Genomic DNA, 16,284 nt, shown 5'->3' on the forward strand with positions numbered 1-16,284 from the left:
AGTAGTACCAATTCTATACAAAAATCCTTCTGAAAATATTATATGAAAGAACACTTTTCCAACTCATTTTCTGAGGCTAGTATTACTCTGATACCAAAACCAGACAATCATATTACAAGAAAAGAAAACTATAGACCTTATTAACATAGATGCAAAAAGTCCTTAATAAAATTTTACCAAATCAATTTCAACAATATGTTAAAAAGGGTAATACATCTTGAGCAGGTGGCGTTTATCCCAGAAATTTAAGGTTGGCTTAACATCAATCAATGTAATTTACTACATTAACAGGACGAAGTAGATAAACCATATGATCATTTCAATAAATACAGAAAAAAACACTGAAAAAATTCAACACCCATTGAAGATAAAAATATCCAGCAAACTAAGAGTAAAAGGAAGCTTCTCAACCTGGCTGAGGGCATCTACAAAAAAACCTAAGGCTAACATCTTACTCAGTGGTGAAAGCTCAATGCTTTTAACCTAAAATCAGGAATGTCTATGTTCATCACTCCTATTCATCATAGTACTTGAAGTCTTAGCCAGTGCAACAAGGCAAGAAACAATAAAAAATACACAGTTTGGAAAATAAGAAGTAAAACTGTCTTTATTTCAAACAACATGATTGTTCATCTAGAAGATCCTAAGAAATTTACTAAAAGCCATTAGAACTAATATATGAATTTAGCCAGGTCACAGGCTACAAAGTCAACATACAAAATTAATTATATTTCTATAAACTAGAAATTAACAATTAGAAAAATGAAGTTAAGCAAGCAGTTCCATTTACAATAGCATAAAAAGTGAAATAATGAAATTTAACAAAGGCGAGACATATACACTGAAAACAGCAAACATTATAGAGGGAAATTAAGATCTAAATAAATGCATAGATATACCTGTTTGTGAATTAGAAAGCTCAATATTTTTAAGATGGCAGTTCTTCTCAGATTGATCTATAGATTCAGTACATTTTCAGCCAAATCACAGCAAGCTTTTTGAAGAAATTTACAAGCTGACTCTAAAATTTGAATGGAAAAGTGAAAGACCTAGAACAACTGAAATAATTTTGACAAGAAAGGGCGAAGTTGGACTTACACTACCTCATTGCAAGATTTACATGAAGCTGCAGTAATCAAGACAGTATTTTATGTGTACGCATATTGTGTGGTATTGTGCACGGTGTGATATTGTGTACACTGGTCTGATTGCTGTGGCTAGGACTTCCAATATTATGTTGAATAAAAGTGGCAAGGGTAGGCATTCTTGTCTTGTTCCTGATCTTAGAAGAAATACTTTCAGCTTTTTACCATTGAGTATGATATTAGCTGTGGGTTTTTCGTATATGGCCTTTCTTATGTTGAGGTATATTCCCTCTCTACCCATTTTATTGAAAGTTTGTATCATAAATGGATGTTGAATTTTGTCAAAAGCTTTTTCTGCATCTATTGAGATGATGATATGATTTTTATTCTTCAGTTTTTTAATGTGGTGTTTCAAATTGAAAATTGATTGATTTGCAAATATTGAACCATCCTTGCATCCCTGGGATAAATCCCACTTGATCATGGTGTATGATCCTTTTAATGTATTGTTAATTTGGTTTGCTGACATTTTGTTGAGAATTTTTGTGTCTATGTTCATTAGTGATACTGGCATGTGATTTTCTCTTTTTGTGGTGTCTTTGTCTGGTTATGGTATTAGGGTGATTCTGTCCTCATGGAATGTTCCTTTCTATTCAATTTTTTTGGAATAGTTTGAGAAGGATAAATGTTAACTCCTCTTCAAATGTTTTGTAGAATTCACCCGTGAACCTTCTGATCCTGGACTTTTGTTTGTTGGGAGTTTTTAAATTACTGATTCGATTTCATTACTGGTAATTGGTCTGTTCATATTTTCTATTTCTTCCTGATTCAGTCTTGGGAGATTGTATGTTTCTAGGAATTTATCCATTTTTTCTAGATTGTTTATTTTATTGGTATAAAACTCTAATCTCTCGTGATCATTTGTATTTCTGTGTGCAGTTGTAACTTCTCTTTCATTTCTGATTTTATTTATTTGGGCCCTCTCTTTTTTGTTGTTTTTTTGTTTTTGGTTTTTTGGGTTTTTTTGCAGTACGCGGGCCTCTCACTGTTGTGGCCTCTCCCGTTGCGGAGCACAGGCTCCAGACGCACAAGCCCAGCAGCCATGGCTCACGGGCCCAGCCACTCCGCGGCATGGGGATCTTCCCGGACCGGGGCACGAACCCGTGTCCCCTGCATCGGCAGGCGGACTCTCAACCACTGCGCCACCAGGGAAGCCCTCTCGTTTTTTCTTGATGAGTCTGGCTAAAGGTTTATCAATTTTGTTTATCTTTTCAAAGAACCAGCTTTTAGTTTCATTGATTTTTTTTAAGTCTATTTCATTTATTTCTGCTCTGGTCTTTATGATTTCTTTCCTTCTACTAACTTGGAGTTTTGTTTGTTCTTCTGTCTCTAGTTGATTTAGGTGTAAGGTTAGGTTGCTTATTTGAGATTTTTCTTGTTTCCTAAGGTAACCTTGTATCAGTATAAACTTACCTCTTAGAACTGCTTTTGCTGAGCCCATAGGTTTTGGATCATCATGTTTTCACTTTCATTTGTCTCTAGGTATTTTTTAATTCCTCTTTGATTTCTTCAGTGATCCACTGGTTGATTAGTAGCATATTGTTTAGCCTCCATATGTTTGTGTTTTTTTGCAGATTTTTTCTTGTAATTGATTTCTAGCCTCATAGCATTGTGGTTGGAAAAGATGCTTGATATGATTTCAATTTTTGTAAATTTACCAAGGCTTGTTTTGTGGCCTAGCATGTGCTCTATCCTGGAGAATGTTCCATGTGCCCTTGAAAAGAATGTATTCTGCTGCTTTTGGGTGGAAAGCTCTATAAATATCAATTAAGTCCATTTGGTCTTATGTGTTATTTAAGGTCTGTATTTCCTTATTGATTTTCTGTCTAGATGATCTGTCCATTGATGAAAGTGGGGTGTTAATGTCCCGTACTATTGTATTACTGTTGATTTCTCTTTTTATGTCTGTTAATATTTGCTTTATGTATTTAGGTGCTCCTGTGTTTGGTGAATATATATTTACAGTTGTTATATCTTCTTGTTGGGTTGATCCTTTTATCATTATACAATGTCCTTCTTTGTCTCTTGTTATAGTCTCTTCATTTTGCTTAATTCTCTTTGTTTATTTCTATGTATTAGGTAGGCCAGTTTTGTTTCCCAATCTTGGAGTAGTGGCCTTATGTAGGAGAGTCCCATGGGGCCCAGCAGCACACTCCCCTCTGGTCACCAGAGCTATATGCCCCCTCTGTGGGCTGTGTGTGCCCTTCTGTTGTGGCAGGGCTGACTACTGTGGGCATGCTGGTAAGCGGGACTGGTCCCCAGCCCAGTTGGCTGCAAGGCCCTGCCTCCTGCAGTGGCTGTGGTCCTGCTGGAGGGTGGGGTAGGCTTCCCATGTGGTTGGCTGAGCAGCCTGGTGAGGGGAGGCAACCACTGCCGGCCCACTGGAGGGCAGGGCTTGGTCCATCGAGGCTGTCTGTATGGCCTGGGGAGGGGCGTTAGGGAGGGGCTGCTGCCAGCTCACTGGTGGGTGGATAAGCCCCCAGCACGAATATGCTAGAGGGAGGATTCCACATGGCACTTGCCAGTGCTGGTGTCATTGTGGTAGAAGCAGCTCCCAGAAATGGCTGCTGCCAGTGTTTTCATCCCTTGGAGGTCCAGCTGCTTCCTGCCTCTTTGGGAGGCTCTCCAAGATTAGCAAGTAGGTCTGACCCAGGCTTCTTTCAAACTACTGCCTCTGTGCTAGGGTTCGGAGTGTGTGAGATTTTATGTGTGCCCTTTAAGAGTGGAGTCTCTGTTTCCTACAGCCCTCCAGCTCTCTTATACACAAAGTCAGACATTCTGGGGGCTCATCTTCTGGTGCAGGACCGCTGAGCTAGGGAGCCCAACATGGGGCTTGAACCTTTTGCTCCTTGGGGGGAACCTCTGCAATTGTGAGTATCCTCCTATTTGTGGGCTACCTACCTAGGGGTATGGGTTCTGGCAATACAGTGTCTCCAGCCCTCCTACCTGTCTTGTTATGGTTACTTCTTTATATCTTTAGTTGTGAAAAGTCTTTCCTGATAGTCTTCAAATAATTCTCATAGGGAACTGCTTTGTAAGTAGTTGTAATTTTGGTGTGCCTGTGGGAAGGTGTGAGCTTAGGGTCTTCCTACTCTGCCATCTTGGCCACACCCCCAATCCATCACCTTAATACAATCCTTGTTAGTATTTCAGTGCGCTTCCTCCCATATTATTTTCCTGTACATGGTTTTAACATGACAGTAATCTTATAGTACGGTTCGGTATATATAGTTTTGAGCCTTGCTTTTTTCCCTAATATATCACAACGATTTTCCATGTTATTACAAAAATTTCATTATTTAAAAAAATACATGCTGATTAAAATTGGACAAGAAAAAAGTAGGGGAGTCTCTCTTGTATCCATCACTCAAACACAACTAGAATATTTTACCTTTTTTACTCAATATTACATCAAGATGATTCTTCCATACTATTATCTAATTTTTAAAAAGTAACATTTTAAGAAGGAAATCCTGTCATATACAATAACATGAATGAAACTTGGAGATATTATGATATGTGAAAATGCTAGTCACAAAAAAGACAAATACTTCATGATTCCACAGACATGAGATATCTAAAGTAGTCAAACTCTTAGAAACGGAAAGTCTAGGGACTTCCCTGTGGTCCAGTGGCTAAGACTCCATGTTCCCAATGCAGGGGGCCCGGGTTCGATCCCTGGTCAAGGAACTAGATCCCACATGCCACAACTAAGTGTTCGCGTACTGCATCTAAAGATCCCGCGTGCCGCAACGAAGATCCCACATGCCACAACGAAGACCTAGCACAGTCAAATAAATAAATAAATTAAATAAATAAGTATTTAAAAAACCCAGAAGGTCTGTTGTTGAAGATACATAGAGAGTTTGAGTAAAATTGCTTCATAAAATATAAAAACAGTGATATTTTTGAATTAACATGTTGTTATAAATGTGATTTTAAATATATCTGTGGACCTAATAAAGTTTATACAGTATTTGCATATTTATTGTGCTAACCAAATCTCAACCCAGGTTAGAGCTTTTCCTCCAGTCTTATTGCAACACAATTTTAAACAATTGCTTTTGATATAAATGGGTAGGGGATAAACTTAGTGGTAATTGCTTCAATACTTACTGCCTCCGTCAAATAGGAGAGGGCTCTACTAGGAGTAGGGAGGGACACTCAATGCCTCCATGGAGAGAAAATGAAACTGAAGGGTGTGAAACAGTTAGTGTAGCTGGAGCCTCTTACCCTCCCCACCCCAACCCTGCCCTGAGGATAAAATGGGGAAATTAATGGCTTGACAGCCACTGAACTCCCCCCATCACTTCAAATTATAGAAAATTACAGTTGGAAGGGACCTTATTGATTACATGGTTTAGCCACCTGTTGATTCTTAGACTCTGATAGTCCAGCCAAAAGATGATTCAGTCTTTTTTGATACTTCCAGTACCAAGAAAGAGACTTATAACCCAAAAGAAATACATATCCCAATTTTTACACAACAGCCTCTGGAATGTTTGGAGAAAATAATTTTTCTAAAGTAGGTAGCTTTAAGATTTTTTTATTTGTAAAGATAATATAATTGGCAAGTGCCAATGAATTTTTGTTATTATTTTATTCTATCCAAAGTAGAGAAATATTTTCTAAATTGTATTTGTGTTTTGGTTTTGAAACATGATTTATGTCCAAATTTGTATATGTGGTATTCAAGTCGAACTTGAAGTATCTCCTTATCTCCTTGTTTTTATATTTTTTACTATAAGTAGTTTTAAAAAATCATATGTGTATCATATTTGGTGACCTGGAGCTAGATGAAATGTAGGCGCTTTATAAACCATCTTAACTACTGGTATCATCTTGCTTTCTTGAAGCATGAAATAGTTCAGTTTATTGACTGATTGTATGTCACTGGGGAGAAATGAATTTTCACTGTGTTTTATTATACCTATCAGTGAGTTCAGCATTAAAATAAATAATGCTTTAATGAGAAAAGAGATGGCCTGATGATTTCACTGTGGGAATGGGAGAAAGAACCCTGGGCTATGATCCCATCAGAACACCTGACCGACTTTGAGGACCAAGATAGGCACTTCACTTCCCTGTGCCCGAATTTCCTCAGAAGCAAAACAGATTAAGAAAATTGACTTTTACCAAAGTAGAGTGAGAAACAGTATTTGCCTCATGCTTTGAGACTTAGATAAATGTTGCTTTTTAAAAAAAAATCCCACAGTATTTACATATTTATTGAGACTTCTCTGTATTGGGCACAAGGATGCAAAGAGACTATGGACTGTCTGAAGGCACTGTGCTAGCCTTGTGCAGGTGGCCCCTTTGTGTGGCAAGGAAGCAGTGTCTTCAGGCTGCCTCTATCACCATAGTTCTTTGGAGGAGGAGAAGCCAGGTGTATCAGGGCGGACACCTGCTGGCAGGCTATTAAGATGAATTCACAGGATGGTACTTGAAGGCTAAGCTGAGGATCTTCCTGCAAAGAGGTTTTATTTCCTTTGCATTCATAAATGCTACTGAGGTTACTTTCTAATTATTACCTCCTTTCAAGCTCATAAGCCTTTCTCTTAGATGAAACAGACTAGATTATAACTTACTTTGCCTCATTCATGTTTGTAGTAACAAGATATATTTGTTTTGTTTGTTTTTGTCTTTTGAAGAGGAGGGAGGTGTTTGGTGGCTGTCTATTATTCTCCCTCTCCTATCAGTCCAAGAAGCATGTAGGGGAACAGCAAAGGTGGAGACATCACTGCTGCTAATCCACATACCCTGTCCTCTAGGCAGGGATCCAGGGCTCAAGGGACAAGATATTAGCCTAGCAGTTTAATACATTCACGTCACGTTCCATGTGACATTTTACAGATAGGAGGCAAGATCAAACTTCTGTAAAAAGTTAGGTCCATATGGTGGGTCATGGAGGATGTGTCTAAAATTTTAGCACCAGAGATTGATTCTTTTAGGAGAAGGTATCATTGCGTGATATAGAATCAGAAGTGTGTACACTGTTGATTAAAATAATGATAATCGGGCTTCCCTGGTGGCACAGTGGTTGAGAATCTGCCTGCTAATGCAGGGGACACGGGTTCGAGCCCTGGTCTGGGAGGATCCCACATGCCGCGGAGCAACTAGGCCCGTGAGCCACAACTACTGAGCCTGCACGTCTGGAGCCTGTGCTCCGCAATAAGAGAGGCCGCGATAGTGAGAGGCCTGTACACTGCGATGAAGAGTGCCCCCCGCTTGCCCCAACTAGAGAAAGCCCTCGCACAGAAACGAAGACCCAACACAGCAAAAATAAATAAATTAATAAACTCCTACCCCCACCATCAAAAAAAAATAATGATAATCATAATAATTCAAGGCTCACAAAGAACCTTTATGTCATATCTCATGTAAGGTTCACAACAATGTGCATGTGTGTGTGTTTGTGTGTGTGTGTATAAAGTTTGCTAGAGCTGCTGTAACAAAGTACCACAAACAGTGGCTTAAACAACAGAAGTTTATTGTCTCACAGTTCTGGAGGTTAGAAGTACAGAATTAAGTTGTTGGCAGGGTTGGTTCCTTCCGTTGGCTATGAGAGAAGGATCTGTTCCAGGCCTTTCTCCTTGGCTTGTAGATGGCTTGTCTTCATGTTCACATGACGTTCTCCCAGTGTGCATGTCTCTTGTCCAAATTTCTCCTTTTTATAATGACGTCAGTCATATTTGATTAGGGCCCACCCTAATGACCTCATTTTAACTTGATTACCTCAGGGAGTACCCTCTCTCCAAATAAGTCACATTCCGAGGTACTAGGGGTTAGGACTCCAACATATGAATTTGGGGAAGATACAACTCAACCCATAACTCTACATATCTATCTATCTATCTATCTATATATATACAATATACTATAAAGAATGGTTCAATATCTGATATATTTCTATTAAATCTTAAAGACATTTTAATATGTGGATTTAAATAATCATTGAGCCATCATTGCATAACATTTCTAGAAAGTAGTGTTTTTGTCCTGTCTTACTCATGGCCTCATAAAGTTAACTAGTTTGTCCAGAAATAATAGAAACACCAGAAATAATAGAAACACCTCTTATCCTCCCTCTACCCACTCATTTCCAGATTGCCAGGAGTGGTATTCTACCCTACTCTTCTTGTTTCTCTTTTATGGTAGAGGAACGTACCAGGTTTTTTTAAAATGCCTTTTATTTTTTATTTATTTTTTTAAACTTAACTTATTTATTTTTACTTTTTGGCCATGCTGCACAGCTTGTAAGATCTTAGTTCCCTGACCAGGAATTGGACCCAGGCCCTCGGCAGTGAGAGCACAGAGTCCTAACCACTGGACCGCCAGGGAATTTCCTAAAATGCCTTTTAGAAAACCAGTGGAATCCAAATAAAGCATAAATAACAATGTGTCAGTATTGGTTCATTAGTTGTGACAATGAACCAAGTGTAGTTGTCCCATGGTAAGGAAAGGGTAAACAATAGAGGAAACTGGGGCGGGGCGGGGTGGGGTGGGGTATATGGGAACTCTCTACTATCTTTTCAAGTTTTCTGTAAATCTAAAACTATTCAAAAATAAATTTATTTGAAGAATATAAAACTTTTTATACTAGAAAGTAGTATATAGTATATATTATACAGTACATTAATGCTGTATTTAGAAATATCATATAATTGTATTGTTTTTATGCCATTGCTTGTACGTCTTTTAGTACAAAAGAACAGATTAGTTGTGGCCTCTAGAGGACAGTGTTGAGTCATAGAAAGATTTTCACAATCTGCCCAAGTTGAAGATGGACTTACACATTTTTTCTTCTTCCTTTCTTTAACCCCAAGGTCCCTGTTTGTTCATTATCCCTCTTTTAAAAAAAAAAAAAAAAGCTAAGGAAAATGTATGCCTCATCTGCTATCCTGATTTATTGGAGATTTGCTTTAACTTATTATTTTTGTGGAGTTTTCGGTCTACACAGATCTATCAGGCCAGAATGACCTGCAACATTTTCACCCATGTTCAGAGCACCAAGGGCTTGTGGAAGTTGTGCAGGAGTGTGGCGATGAGGGGGGAAGCATTATGAGGGACATAGTATGTGTTTGTGAATTCTCATGTGATGGAGAGAGTGCTATAGAGTTGAACTCCCTTTAGAAAAACTAAAAACAGTTTGTAGATTAATGAAGATGCTCAAAATTAAAGAAGAGCTTTGATCTTTCAAGGTCAAGACTGTTTGCTCTGCAGTGGTTTGTTGGGGGTAAGGAAAGGGAAACAAACCATTGCTCTAGCTTCTGGAACAGATTTCTGGATTAATTAGAATAGAAACTCAACATTTTAATTTAAAAATTATCCCTCCAGAGGCAGTCTCATGAGACTGACATTTTATTTTTAAGAGGCTTGTGGGGTTGGGAGTTACAGAGTGCTACTCAAGCACATTGGAGCCATATGAACCTTAATTTGCAAAAAGCTTGCCTTGGATCTAGAGGCAGCTGAAAATAATTGTTCATGTATTGGTGGGCTCAGAAGTTCTGAAACACGTCATTCTGTCATTAGATGGATGACATTTTTTGCTGATAGTGGAGTCCAAGGGCTTCACTCATACTAGGTAAGAATCTAGTATAAACATTCAAAAATAGTTGTCATTTGATGACAGTGTGTTCCGCTTAGCAGCACCTATAGATATCTTATCTTTTGCTCAAAGAATAAATCTTTAAAAATCTCCACTGTTGAACTGGGATGTGTGAGCCTTTTAATAGAATTTTTGAAAGGGAGTGGAAAATTTACAGCCCCTTATAAATAACGTGACATGAAAGTTAAAATCAATAGTGTATTGGTAGCCACACCATCAAAGTTGAACCTTGTGGGCATGAGTCTTCCTCATTCTCATCTAATGGTGCTGGGTACCAAAAATTCTTTCTTAGGTGTTGTCTTCTCTTAATTAGTGGTGATATAACAATGTTCCACAGGCCATCTGGTTATTTAATAAATATTACAAGGATTTGATAGATATTTTAGTCCTTGAGATTGAGATTGGTCCCCTAACCTGGTCTCTAACCCAGTGTTCCTTATCTCAGGGAAGAACATTACTCCATCCCGTTTGTGCAAGTCAGAATCCTGGGAGTTGTCCTTGACTCCTCTTTTTTTCTTATCCTTGCACATAATAGATGCTGTGCCAGGTTTTATTGGTTTTACTTCTTAAATATTTCTTGAAAGCACCCACTTCTCTCTCCATGGCCACCACTCTAATCCAAGCCCTTGTCATATCTGCTTAGACTACAGCAGAAGCTGCCTCACCTACAACCAATGTGAGCTTTCAGACACACATCTATGAGACCTTCAGTGATTTAGGGTAGCAGTGTCTTAGGATAATAACCAAAGTCACTTTCAAGGATGGTAACGCCCTGCACGTTCTGGTCCCTGTTTCTCTCTCCAGCCTCATCTGAAAACAGTCTCCTCCTTTCTCCCTGTGCTCAAGCTTCCTGGCCTCCAGTGCATCCCGCAGGGTCTTGTAATTTCGTCTACCTGGGACTGTCTTCCCTGCTGTCTTTGTCTGATTGTCTTCTACCCTCCTTTATAAATCACTTCAAGTGTGATTTCTTCATGAATGCCTTTCCTGATGATTTGGCCCAGAAAAGTTTTCTTTATTCTATGCTCCTTTACTTCATTGTACTTAACATAAACTTACAATTAGACACTCAGCTTTGTTGTTTGTTGATGGATATATGTCTCTACTACCAGCATATAAATTCTGTCAGTGGAGACCATGCCCAAGTATGCTCACTATCAAATCCCCAGCACTTGACACAGTGTTTGGAAAAAAGTAGTTGTTCAATACATTTGTTGAATGAATAAGTGGCTTTTGGTTTTTTGTGGGTTTTTTTTTGCGGTATGCGGGCCTCTCACTGCTGTGGCCTCTCCCGTTGCGGAGCACAGGCTCCGGACGCGCAGGCTCAGCGGCCATGGCTCACGGGCCCAGCCGCTCCGTGGCATGTGGGATCTTCCCGGACTGGGGCATGAACCCGCGTCCCCTGCATCAGCAGGCGGACTCTCAACCACTGCGCCACCAGGGAAGCCCTAAGTGGCTATTTTTTATTGAATGTTTAGGTGGAAGAAGAAGAACCCACTGGATACATTCGATTTGAAAAATTTCTTCCAGTGATGACTGAAGTACTACTGGAAAGAAGGTAAGAAAATAAGTGCAATTGTTAAGGTAAGGTAATGATTGGACTTGCATTAATTTCAAAACACTTGGCTTTTTCACTTTATATGTTATACTCAATCGATATTTATCATAGGATAACTTCCTTCTAATTTTTCTCTATACTTCTGAACTGCTGGTTGGTATGTGCTCCGAAGTATCAACCACTTCAGTATTAATCTAATAAGGAAAGTGTAATTAAAGGGCAAATAAGCTGCAAAAAGCATAAATCAACAACATTCTTATTATCTTCTGTTTTGAATTATCAATGATAAATAAGAATTAACTCTAATTATTTTTCTAGAGAAAGTGTAGCATTAGCTTACCATGGTTGGTTTACTGTAGAAATTTTGTTCCCAAATAAACAAAAATAACCAAAGTCACTTTCATGGATGGTAACGCCCTGCACGTTCTGGTCCCTGTTTCTCTCTCCAGCATCATCTGAAAACATTCTCCTCCTTTCTCCCTATGCTCCAGCCTCCTGGCCTCCAATGCATCCCACAGGGTCTTAGTGCATGTAATTTCATCTACCTGGGAGGAGATAATAATGTGAACAAGTTTTGTTCGGATTATTTTCCACAATAATGAAAAAGCTAATAGATAACATCAAACATGCCAGTGATTTTTAACTAAGTATTCCTTGTGGCTGTGGAGTACTTTCAACTTTATTATCTAGATACCCAAAAATATTTCAGTGAGGGAAGTATTATTAAATATCCTAGTATGTTAGCAGCTTTTTTTTTTAATGTGATCATTTGTTATGTAGAGACTGAGCTAAATACTGTGGCATTTACTCCTTTTATTGCATAATTAGATACAGACCAATTCCAGAAGATATCCTTCATCGAGCTTTTGAGGTGTGTAAATTCCAGATTTTATATATATATTTATATTTACATGAAAAATTCATCATGCAGAATTTATTCACCAAACAAAAAATATAATATCTATCTTTTCTTTTCCCTTAGGTGTTAGATCCAGCTAAACGTGGGTTTCTTTCTAAGGAAGAATTGATCAAGTATATGACTGAAGTAGGTGAGAGTGATTTATTACTTACCTTATAATTAACTTATTTAAGTGATTAATAATTTAAAAACAATTAGGCAAAAATTCTAGGGGATACTTTAAAATCAGTCATTCCAGTTAAAAGGAGTTATTTACTCTTCTTATTATTTTGGTTTTGGTGTGGTTTCCGTTTTGTAGGGCGTAAGAGAACAAAGAGTAAGTTAAGGGGAGATGGATTATTGCCTTATAGGATTTTGTAAAGTATAATGATACTTCTATAAATTGAAGTCATTCCATTCACTTAGAGTATTTCCAGAATAAAGGGTATGCCGCCAGGAAAACATGAACTATCAATCACTATAAATCAATGCTCGTTACTAGATTGAAGATTTGAGTTGGAGTCTATAAAAATTCCTTTTATAAAAACTTTTCAGTTGGTGAAGTTAGGGATAATACAGCCTCAAATAAATATGAATTCACATAAAATTTTTCAGTTTTTTATGCTAATGGTACCATATATATTTGCTTTGCACTTGAACTGTACACACATGCAGGCACACACACATATACATACATATATATGCACACCTATATATGCCAACATATTTCCTTTAGGAATTCTCTCTGCTTAAGCTGATGTGTAAATTTGTTTTCCCTGAATGTCAGTAGCCTAATGGACATTCTTTTGAAGCCATTCTCATATTGGTCACTTCCCCTCTTCCTATATAAAGTTAGAGCTCCGTCTCTGTTCAGTTCACTAGTTCATAGATGAGTCCTGAATGATTCAGAGTTGCTAATCACTTGAGACAATCAGAAGTGCAGGGAATTTTGAGTCGGGAAGATTAAGACTGCATCTCCACGTGCCACTGATTGGACCATTTTTGACCTGATCCACCATTAGGTGAGAATACAGGGGGTGAGAGTAAGGGTGGCATGATCGTTGTAACTGCCATCCAAAAACTCATGACCTTGTTAAAATTATCTTAGGGGCTAACTTTGATGGAAGTGTTATATTTCAAAGCACCAACCTAGGAATTACTTTAAGGGAAGTAAATCCTAGGTTATGTTAGGCAATATGGATTTCGTCAAAACAGCCAAAACAGTTCAATGTCATTAGTACGACATGCCCACTGTGTAGGTGAGGGATACTAAGCACAGCGAGAGGTAATGATACTAAAATCGGCTCCCTTTCTCAAGGAAATTATAGTCTTATTGGAGGAAATAAAACCAACGTATAAAACAATTCAAAATATAAGACAGTATAAAAATGTGAGTATCAGAAGATCAATGTGGGCTGGACCAGCCTGGAAAGCTTGGTCTGGGAAGACTTAAAGAGAAAATAGGTTTGTTGAGATGGTAGAATTACCTGGGGGGGTTATTGAGAGCAGGGGTAAAATCTTCTGCATTGTAGCACCTCCCACGCATAGTAAGTCTCAGCAAATATTGGTTGAATTAACGAATGAGTGAGGAGATGAATGTAGAATGGGTGAAGGGGCTGATGATGGGGAGACATAGATTGATAGAAAGTATGAACAAAAACTGGGAGGTGGGAATGAGCACGATATTTCGGCAGCCTGTGAGAAGACAGGGCCCAGAGGGTCTTGTTGGCAAACGGTAGGAAATGAATCTAGGCCGATTGACTGGGATTAGATTGCAGAGACCGGGGCTCAGGAGAATTCATCCTACGGGCAATGGAGAAGCATTGTAGGGTTCTGAGCAGGTGAATCACACAATGCAAGAGAGATTGTGGGAAGGTTAATCTGGTGTTGGTAGGTTTGTGAGATGAGCGAGAAAGAGGAGAGACTGGGGAGACCAGTTAGGAGGCTAGTTCAGCATTTTGAAGGGCTGTATCTGGCAGTGGCAATGGGAATGGAAAGAAGGGATTGATACAATAGGACTGTCTACAGAAGGCTCCACAGGTCATGATGAGTGACAGAGTGCCGGGGACAAAGATGGGAGCTGAGTCAAAAGTAACAAGGCTTTGGCCTGGACGACGGGTATTACGGTAATGCTACTGACTGAAATAGAGCAATCAGAAACAGACTGCAGTGGATACAGAGACAGTGCAGCTTTTCACAGTGTCCACAGAATATTAATCACTTTGAGAATATGCATTCTAAATGCCCAGGATATCGTATGGTGAACATAATAAATCGCATAGAATCAAGTTCCTGCAAGATAGAAGTCCTCATGTGTCCAGGTATGTGTATTGTGTCAGACAGCGTTTAGCAGCAGGGAAGATCTTGAAAAAAACTTTTTGAACAAACACATATTGCTGCCTATGTGCCAGGCAATGTTCTAAGTGCTATTCAAATAATAACACTTAATTCTCATAACAAGCCTATGAGATAGGTAGTATTATTATCATCTGCGTTTTACAGACAGGAAAACTGAGACACAGAGAGGTTAAGTGACTTGCCTGGGATCTTAAAGCTAATGAGACAGTAGAGCATTTGAACCCAGGCAGTCTGGCTCCCAAGCTTGTGCTTTTAATCCTTAAGCTATTTTCCTCCCATCCTTAATCAAATACTACGTATCTCTTTCCTTGCCTGCGGAAGCAGTGACCACCTTCCGTATTTTTTTTTTTTTTTTTTTTTTTTTGCGGTACACAGGCCTCTCACTGTTGTGGCCTCTCCCGTTGCGGAGCACAGGCTCCGGATGCGCAGCCTCAGCAGCCATGGCTCATGGGCCCAGCCGCTCCGCAGCATGTGGGATCTTCCCGGACCGGGGCACGAACCCGTGTCCCCTGCATCAGCAGGCGGACTTTCAACCACTGCGCCACCAGGGAAGCCCACCTTCCGTATTTCACTGTGAGCAAAACCTTGTTCCAAGCAGTCAAGTGTGGTTCCTGGACCTTGAGTTGGACTGCTGGCATGCAGATCCAGTTCCACCACCCACTGGCTGGGGCTGCCTGCCTGTTTTCTTTGTGTGCTGGTGTCCTCAGCTGTAAGTGGGGATAATAGTTCTTACCTCTCATGAGGTGGTTGGGAGATTAACTTAGTTAATATCTGTGAAACACTAAGATCAGTGCCTGGCACACGGTAGTTCTCGATAAATGTTTATTGTCAGTATTCTCATAAGGACTTATATGCCCAGCAAAGTTCGTTGGCAGTGGATTTAGTATTTAACAATCAGGTTGTAAGAAAGATTCAGAGATTGTCTTTTGGGGCTTCCCTGGTGGCGCGGTGGTTAAGAATCTGCCTGCCAATGCGGGGGACACGGGTCTGAGCCCTGGTCCGGGAAGATCCCACATGCCGCAGAGCAACTAAGCCTGTGTGCCACAACTACTGAGCCTGCAGTCTAGAGCCCGCGAGCCACAACTACTGAGCCTACGAGCCACAACTGCTGAAGCCTGGGTGCCTAGAGCCTGTGCTCTGCAACAAGAGAAGCCACCGCAATGAGAAGCCCACGCGCCGCCACAAAGAGTAGCCCCCACTCTCAGCAACAAGAGGAAACCCGTGTGCAGCAGCGAAGACCCAATGCAGCTAAAAAATTAAATAAATGAATAAATAAAATTAAAAAAAAGAGAAATTGTCTTTTTAGGCATTCTTTCTTTCCTTAGGACGTAAACATGATTTCAGAAGAACTCAAGCACGTTCCCACTGTTTGGTGATACTATCATCATTGTCATAAAAATCCCCACTTGAATAATTTCTGTATTATTAACTGAATTCCACCTTAGAAAGCGTTGTTTGTAGTGGCAGGTGACAAACTCAGAAATTTACCTGCTTGGATTAAGACTCTTTAGGGGTGAGCTGGCGATTCGGATGTTTCTGTATTTTTGTTTAATATCAGCACAAAGTTCTATCTTAAATAGATGACAGTGTTTCCAGTGTTCTTCCTGAATTTGCTTTTCATCTTGGTGAAACCAATATCCAAGATGGCCTTCAGCTATTACCCGAATCCAGCTAAAGCCCACAGATTTTCTATCCAGCTTGTGGTTTCATTTGACAGCAG

At 39.5% G+C, this 16,284-nt stretch overlaps 1 protein-coding gene across 4 annotated transcripts in view; it reads left to right on the forward strand.

Moving 5' to 3' along the window:
* The window catches only part of EFCAB2 (EF-hand calcium binding domain 2), a 149,579-nt gene that overhangs the window by 109,868 nt on the left and 23,427 nt on the right, over nucleotides 1-16,284 (forward strand). For 3 of the 4 annotated variants that reach the window (XM_067729532.1, XM_067729530.1, XM_067729534.1), the window contains 3 exons: nucleotides 11,229-11,308; nucleotides 12,137-12,179; nucleotides 12,291-12,357. In XM_067729532.1, the coding sequence (XP_067585633.1) occupies nucleotides 11,229-11,308; nucleotides 12,137-12,179; nucleotides 12,291-12,357 (190 nt within the window). The remainder of the gene's footprint in view (nucleotides 1-11,228; nucleotides 11,309-12,136; nucleotides 12,180-12,290; nucleotides 12,358-16,284) is intronic. The other variant, XM_067729531.1, reaches the window with a different exon arrangement.

The sequence above is a fragment of the Pseudorca crassidens genome, chromosome 2 (genome assembly GCF_039906515.1).
Source record: "Pseudorca crassidens isolate mPseCra1 chromosome 2, mPseCra1.hap1, whole genome shotgun sequence".
NCBI classification, from domain to species: Eukaryota; Metazoa; Chordata; class Mammalia; order Artiodactyla; family Delphinidae; genus Pseudorca; species Pseudorca crassidens.